Here is a 7,341-nt window from a genome sequence, read left to right as displayed (position 1 = left end):
CACCCAATGGTCGAAGTAGAGCTTCTAGGGACTCACCCCAAATCCAAAGGACACGCCCAATGCACTCACTTGTGAAACTCTCATAAGGGACTCACCTTGAAACCAAGGATCATTATAAAGACATACAACCATATAGATACCTATCAATATATGTCGTATATCATGTACATTTTGTAATGGGTCAAAAATAATTATTATACTTCTTAATTTTTATTATATATAGCCTTCCTTGTAGCCTTTCAAACTCTATAAATAATTGGTGAAGATGAACAATTTAGATTTTTTTTTTATATTTCTTGGATCTTTTGATATTTTTTAATGCTATTTTGCACTTGCATTTATCTCTCATTCTCTATACTCACACAAATTCTCTAAGTTCTTTGAGTTTTTCCAAGAAGATTTGTTGTTAGCAAGATCCAGTCTTATCCACAGATAAATTGGATTCAATAATTACTTCATAAAATTCTCTGCCACCTGACCTTCTTTAAAAAATGATTCTAAAAATCTTGTTAACATTTCTTTCTTTCTTTCTTTTTTTCTTTAAATTGAGACTTTGTTTGCTTAAACTTTCTTATTGTTTTGTAAAGCAGTTTTTCAGTACAAAAATTTATAGCTCAAAAATTTTTTATAGTAAAAATTAGTTTAAAGAATAATAAGAAAACTGTCCCAAATGAAGCTTGAGTTTCAAACCATCATTTTGATATAGGCAAAATTCAGTTTTTTAAAATTTTAAAAATAATATTTGCTGTCACCCATTCCTAATTTAAATCTTTCCCCCATTTATTTCTAAGAAGTAACGTAAGCGGAATCATCTAATTGAAAAAGGACCGTGATTATCTTGCCTTGATTGCAATTTCCCCACTACAAATCCATTTCAAATTTCGAAGCAGAGTTGTACAAGAGACTGAGAGGAGAATCCCCTGCTAATTGAATCCTATAGAACACGACGGAGGGAGAGGTAAGGAAGTCTAATCTCATCGCTACCTTCTGTGTCCGAGTGTTTTTTTAGGTTTTTTGTGAGGCGATCGGAGCAAAATGGACTGCTTCTTGGGGTGCTTCGGTATTAAAGATTGCAGCTGGAGCAAATCGCTTCCGTTCTCCAGGTTCTTTTTGTGGAAAAAGAGGGTAGGATAAATCTTTCTTTCCTGTAAGTTACATAAAATTGATTCAATTTCGGGATTTTTGTTCCATTGAATGAACTTTTTCTTGTTTTGAAATCTTTAGGAACCGCCGGTGCCCAAGAATCAGTATTCTTCTTTGGTTTCATCTAAAGGTAATAGAGCAGTCTTTAACGCTAACATCTTCAAGATCTTTTCAGGGATATTGATCATATCCGAGTAGTGTTGGTTAAACTGATAAATGCTTCCCTTTCAATTTTTCTGATTGAAAGAGAAAGCCACTCCATCTAAGAAAGAGGGAGAGGAGATTTTTCAAGAGAAATTTGATGGGGATGATTGTGTTCACCAGAAACAAAGGAAAGAGGTGAGTGGCAGACATTGTATTGATGCTCTACATAGCTGGACTATACTTCAATCTTGACTACGATTGGTTTTGTGTACCTTTATGTAGGATGTAATGGTTTTGAAATCTATTTGTCAGTTGGAATTGAAAATTTCTGTCATCATCTATGAATGTATATTTTATAAATGCATGGTTGAAATGCTTGTAAACTTAATTTTTTTCAAAATGAAAACAATTGCTCCAGAAAGCGCTTCGACAACAGATAGCCCTAGAAATTTTTTAAATTTTAATCTGTAGAAGGCTGTTATGATAGCAAACATGTGAATTGGAACATAACGAAGTGAAATAAATGCAACTTGTATGTATTAATAAAAACAGCATCGATTTGGATTAGTAAACCTTATTATGATAAACAAGTTGCGACATAAAAATGTTATTCTATGTTATTTTTTTTTTATTTTTTTTTTATTTTTTTTTATTTTTTTGTTTTTCAGTCTGTTTCCTAGTAGCATTCAGCTTCATTAATGAGTTTTATTGTCGACAGTATGTGCCTAAGTGTCTGAAGTGTTGTTCACTATTGAGTTGATGATAGCAAATCTTATTTGGTGTCATCTAATAGTTTATTTAGTATTTTCAAGAGATTCAGTTTAGTAACCATGAAGGTTATGATCACGTTCGCCAGGCTCACTAGAAGGACTATCTGCTTGTAGATATCTTCATGTTGATTACTTTAGCAATTTCAAGAAGGCAAAATAAAAAATCCAAGATTTACAAATCTAATGTGTATATTCCGAGTTCTTACATCTAAACTGATTATATTTAGTTTACCTAGTATTTAAGGATGATGAACATATCTTAATTTATTTGGCCAATTAAATATTCATATATTGTTTAATTTATTTCATATGTAATTATTGATCATGCACATAATTCATTCACCATTATGATTTTAATCACTAATGTGTTTATGACATCCTAATTTTTTCTAATCACTCCAATAAATATGCTAATTATAATTAGTTTTGCTAGCTTTTATTAATTTCCTAATTGTATATTTATTTGCTTAACTAATGAATTTATGTTAATTGATATGTCATTAAGTATTCTTTTATGAGGTCTTATTTTTCTAAGCAAACTTATTTAATCGTAAAATTTATATTAAATTTATTGATGTGTCAGATATGATTTATTCTTTGGTAAAGAAACGAGCTTAATTTTTATTTCATTGTATTCATTAAGTCACTCACATGCAGTTTGATATAAAATTATCTATTTATATTATAATTTTATTAAGTTATGATTCCACTTATTTATGAAGCTATTATTACGACTGGTTTAAAGAGCTATTTAAAGGATTTCTAAGAGCCTTTTTCTTACATTTAGTGTGTTATTTTGGCCTTCTTCATGTAATTTCATTCCTTATATATAGAAGATGAAATAAGGAAAAAAAAAACCAAGATAGCTTCATTGTGAAACCCAAGGTAAAATTATTTGAATCTTGGTTTTGGGTTTGCCTAGCCCAGAGGGATAGGTGTACGGTTGTGCACTTATAGTGTAGGAGAGCATGGTTGAGGTTATTATGGTGTTAAGGAGAAGGTTTAACCACGACAATGGGGAAAGTTAGTAGAATCATATGTAAAGGGTGCTTAGGTATGAATATTGGTCGGTTGGGTTCCAAACCTCATAAAATTCATGTCTATTGATCTTTCCTTAAATCTACATTCATTTCTTATTTTATTATCCTCCTTGCATTATGTTTTTGTTTTGATTCTTTTGTTTAACTCTGATATGCCATTGTGACTCAATAGATCTAATAGTAGTGATATATAGTTTAATTACTCTCATAAGTAGCATACACCTTATATCATCTAGACACTTGTGTACTTTGATGTATAGTAATTATATAATCTAAGATTGTGTATTTGATTTAATCAATTATATTGAGCTCTACTCATACTCTTAATTTATCTTATAACTACACACATTAATCACTTGTGTGGTGTCACTTATAGGTTGGTCTATTTAAGTGCAAGCTTAATTACTTATTTTACTTTTGGAGTTAACTTATCTACATTGTGCTCAATATTGATAAATATATTTATTTCATTACACATATTGACAACCGTTGATACAAGTTTATGTGCTTGACAATTCATTTTATTATTTTTCAAACTTGTTTGTGGCACGTTTTAAACAGGCAAAACTCCGCAGGACTTGGGGTGCTATACTTGACAATATTGATGAATTCCTTCAAGCATCAGATCAACACTATGTAGTTTCTGATGCATCTAAAAAGAACTGGGATAAAAGACATGATGAGAGTTCTCATCCTCTTTCAAAAGTTCCTGAAACTTCAACTATCTCAGAAGAGAAATCCAAAAGGTATACCTTGAAACTATTCTAGATATTTGCACGTTAAGATTCTTCATACCAATCAGTTTCAACTTCATGAACTATGAGTTCTTGATCAACAAAATCATTAATTTTTTACAGTTTATTTAGCTGCCAACTTGAATATCATGATGATAAATCAAGGAAATCATTGTTGTTTGAGGAGTTTAAACATCCTAGAGTTGAAAAAGAGTTGGAATCTATCACATTGGATATGTCCCCTCAGATTGAAAATAAGATGCAAGATTCGCCTTATCCTACACCATTGAACTTGGTAGATGGAATGCAAACGCCAGGAACTATATATCCACCAAAATCAGACTATTTTAGGGCAAGGATGCTTAGAGCACAATTTGTTTATCCAATTCCAGATCTCTTTGAGAGTACATTTGGATTGAAGGTGGTGAGTGAGGACAGTGAGAATACAGTAAAGATGTATGACAGTCCTACTGTGGATAGGCCTATTATTGGAGCTATTGCAGGCCCCTGGGATGAAGATTTGCTTTCTTTCCTTTCACCAAAATCGTGCGAAGGCAATGAAATTCCGAATTCCACTGCAAATTACAATAAGGTGTATTCTCTTTCTATATATATATATATATATATATATATATATGAATTTTTTTAATAAAAGCAAAGGCACACTTCATTTAAAATATCAAATACATTTTTATTTCACATCAAAATATAAACAAATAAAAAATGGTTCAAAACGATCCATGTGAAGTGAAGAAAATCAAAATAGAATTCTTTTCATATGAGTATTTCAGAATTTGAACCTTTTACCTTTCTTGCAGGAAACTTGATGGGAAGATTGATTGAACTCAAAGCCGAGTAGATCTGAGAAGCTGGCTGCATTCTCAATCATCTTTGGCTTAAAAAATGCAAATTTTTACCATTGCATGGTTTGTGAACCATAAGTTTTGTATGTTTCATATCTGCTTTTACTTTGCGTTAAAGACACTAATGGGAGATCTAAATGAGATTTTTTTTACTTTGTAATGCTCCAAACCATTTCACAAGCTGCTGCTCCATAGTGGATATTAGAAGATGCAGATTCTTGCCTCTTCGTTACTCTTCCCTAATGTCTACTTTGCCTGTTTTTCTTATTGCAAACAGATCCTTTTGTTCTGGTTGATTCTTCTGCTAGATGACATTATGAATAATTCAAAATTTTCATTTTACCGTTACAATGCGTTGGCAAATCTTTCAATTAAACTTGTGTCTGATTGGCTATTGTGTAAATGGGGCTATTTGGTTGCAAGTATTTAGAAATTAGTGTAATCTATAGTGTAAATCAAACGCAGCGTATTTGCAATAGTCCTCTCTCTTATGAGAGTTCATTGGGGTTGGCAGTGATAGGATCTTGCAAGCAGGAGCTTGTAGCTTTATTTTTGCTTCACACAGCTTAGTCGACCCATGTGGAAGCACATGCGTTTCCCTCTGAAAATAAGTATTATTTATTCTGTGTGGTCGTTGGACGGCGTTCGAAGACAAATGAAAACGCGACACATCACTTTTTTTGTTGTGTATCTGTCATGTGCACCGGGTATTGTGGCACGCTCTCATTCATCTCTGGATGGTCCGGTGATCGCACAATAATTTCTTGAAAAAAAGTGCACTATACAGGTAGGAAAGGCCAAATGCATTTTATACAGAAAGGTTAGAATGCCAAAAATCAACCGGTAGTTTAAGTAAAATCTTCCTCACCCTGATGACTATATTGATTATCCAACATGTGCTCATGGATAAACACATTACATTATTGGAGCTTAAGAAGATGGAATTCTTTATGTCCAAAGCTCTATTTATCTTGATTACAGATACATGAAAAGCATAGCCAAACTATTACCAATATATATTTATAAGAATAATATTTAATATAATATATAAATAAATTTATAATATTAAAAATTTATATTATTAATTCTTATAATATACATTATAATATATTATCCTAATTTGCAGCCCAACTAGCTCAATTAAGCTCAAATTCACATTTAAATAATTCATAAAATTTTTTTAGTCCCACATCATAAGAGGAGTTTGAGATAATTGTTTTTAACCCTTTTATATAATGTGAAGTACACATTTTTTATCAAACACTTTCTGTGAGATATTTGAGATAACATACATATATTATGGTATAATTAATCATCATCTTTAATAAACTAAATATCTTATTTTAAAATTTAATTAAAAGAAAATTAAATTTTTTTAATAGAATCGGCCGGTTCTTTCCAACCCGGAACGGTTCAGTGGTTCATTAGTTGAACCGCCAGTTTTTGCCGATTCAAGCTGATTCAATGCATAGCTGATTTTATAAATTGAATCGGACCAGCCATCCGACCGGTTTCTATTTAGGGGCCAGCTCTTATATGCATTTAGACATGTGAGTTATGAAATGTTTCTATTTTTTATTTTTTGCTTGATGGAAGTTAAGGCTACGCTTCTAGATGAGTTTATTTTTGCTTCCACAAAGCTTAGTCGACGCATGTGGAAGCAAATGCGTTTCCCTCTGAAAATAAGTGCATTACAAAGGTAAGAAAGGCCAAATGCATTTCATAAAGAAATGTTTCAGAACGCCAAAAATTAAAGGGCATGTGGTCTGTTGGTTTTAGGAAAATCTTTGTCATCCTGAAAACTTTATTGACTATCCAGCATGTGCTCATTGATAAACACATTAAGATTATTGGAGCTTCAGAAGTTGAAGCTCATTATGTCCAAAGCTCTATTTATTTTGCTAACAAATACAAGAAAAGCATAGTCAAACTATTACCAATATATGCTTCTCTTTGGGTTATCTCAATTGAACCACATGAGAGCATTAATTTAATCTAGATTTGGATAGTTGAATGTAAAAATACTAAGTGATTTGTCCCGCCTCTTCGGTTTTCAATTTTTACTTGAAAATATATTTGAATATCATACTTAATTTTAATTCCTTTTTTATTATGAAGGTTAAAGAGTTGGGTGACTCACAATCATTATTTTGCATATTGAAAGTGAGTTCTTGGTGGGCAATATTTGATGTTGAAAAACTTATGATTGAGTGAGGCTAATGCAAAGAACTCTCATAAAATAGAAGGCTTATAAAACACTAAAACTATTAAATTTAAGCTTCATTTATGACAGACAGCTTTTGTTAGGCTTTCTAAAGCAATTTTCTAGTATAAAATATCTAATTCAAAAAAAAATTATACTAGAAAGTTATTTTAGAAAACAATTAAAAAATTATCACAAATGAAGCATTAGACTTTATTTGTGACAACTTTCTTACTGCTTAATAAAATAATTTTCTAGTAAAAAAAAATGGAAAAAAAAATATTAAAAAGTTGCTATAAAAACTAATAAGAAAGCTATATCAAATGAAGCCTTTTGGAATAGCTTTAGACCACTACTTTTTTCCTGTATTTAAGAGATTTTCTAACTAAAAAAAAAGCATTACAAAACAGTAAAAAAGTCATCTCATATTCATAAGTTGAAAAA

At 31.1% G+C, this 7,341-nt stretch overlaps 1 protein-coding gene across 1 annotated transcript; it reads left to right on the top strand.

Moving 5' to 3' along the window:
- Positions 1 to 796: 796 nt before the first annotated feature.
- On the top strand, positions 797 to 5,042 carry LOC110097196 (protein JASON). The gene is made up of 6 exons (XM_020823455.2): positions 797 to 1,125; positions 1,225 to 1,273; positions 1,391 to 1,482; positions 3,659 to 3,843; positions 3,955 to 4,423; positions 4,650 to 5,042. The coding sequence occupies exons 1-6, from the start codon at positions 1,036 to 1,038 to the stop codon at positions 4,656 to 4,658; spliced, it is 894 nt and encodes a 297-aa protein (XP_020679114.1). The 5' UTR covers positions 797 to 1,035; the 3' UTR covers positions 4,659 to 5,042.
- Positions 5,043 to 7,341: the final 2,299 nt, after the last annotated feature.

The sequence above is a fragment of the Dendrobium catenatum genome, unplaced genomic scaffold, assembly GCF_001605985.2.
Source record: "Dendrobium catenatum unplaced genomic scaffold, ASM160598v2 fragScaff_scaffold_853, whole genome shotgun sequence".
Taxonomy (NCBI): Eukaryota; Viridiplantae; Streptophyta; class Magnoliopsida; order Asparagales; family Orchidaceae; genus Dendrobium; species Dendrobium catenatum.
Note: the sequence above shows the minus strand (reverse complement) of the source record. Positions and strands in the feature narration are given on the sequence as shown.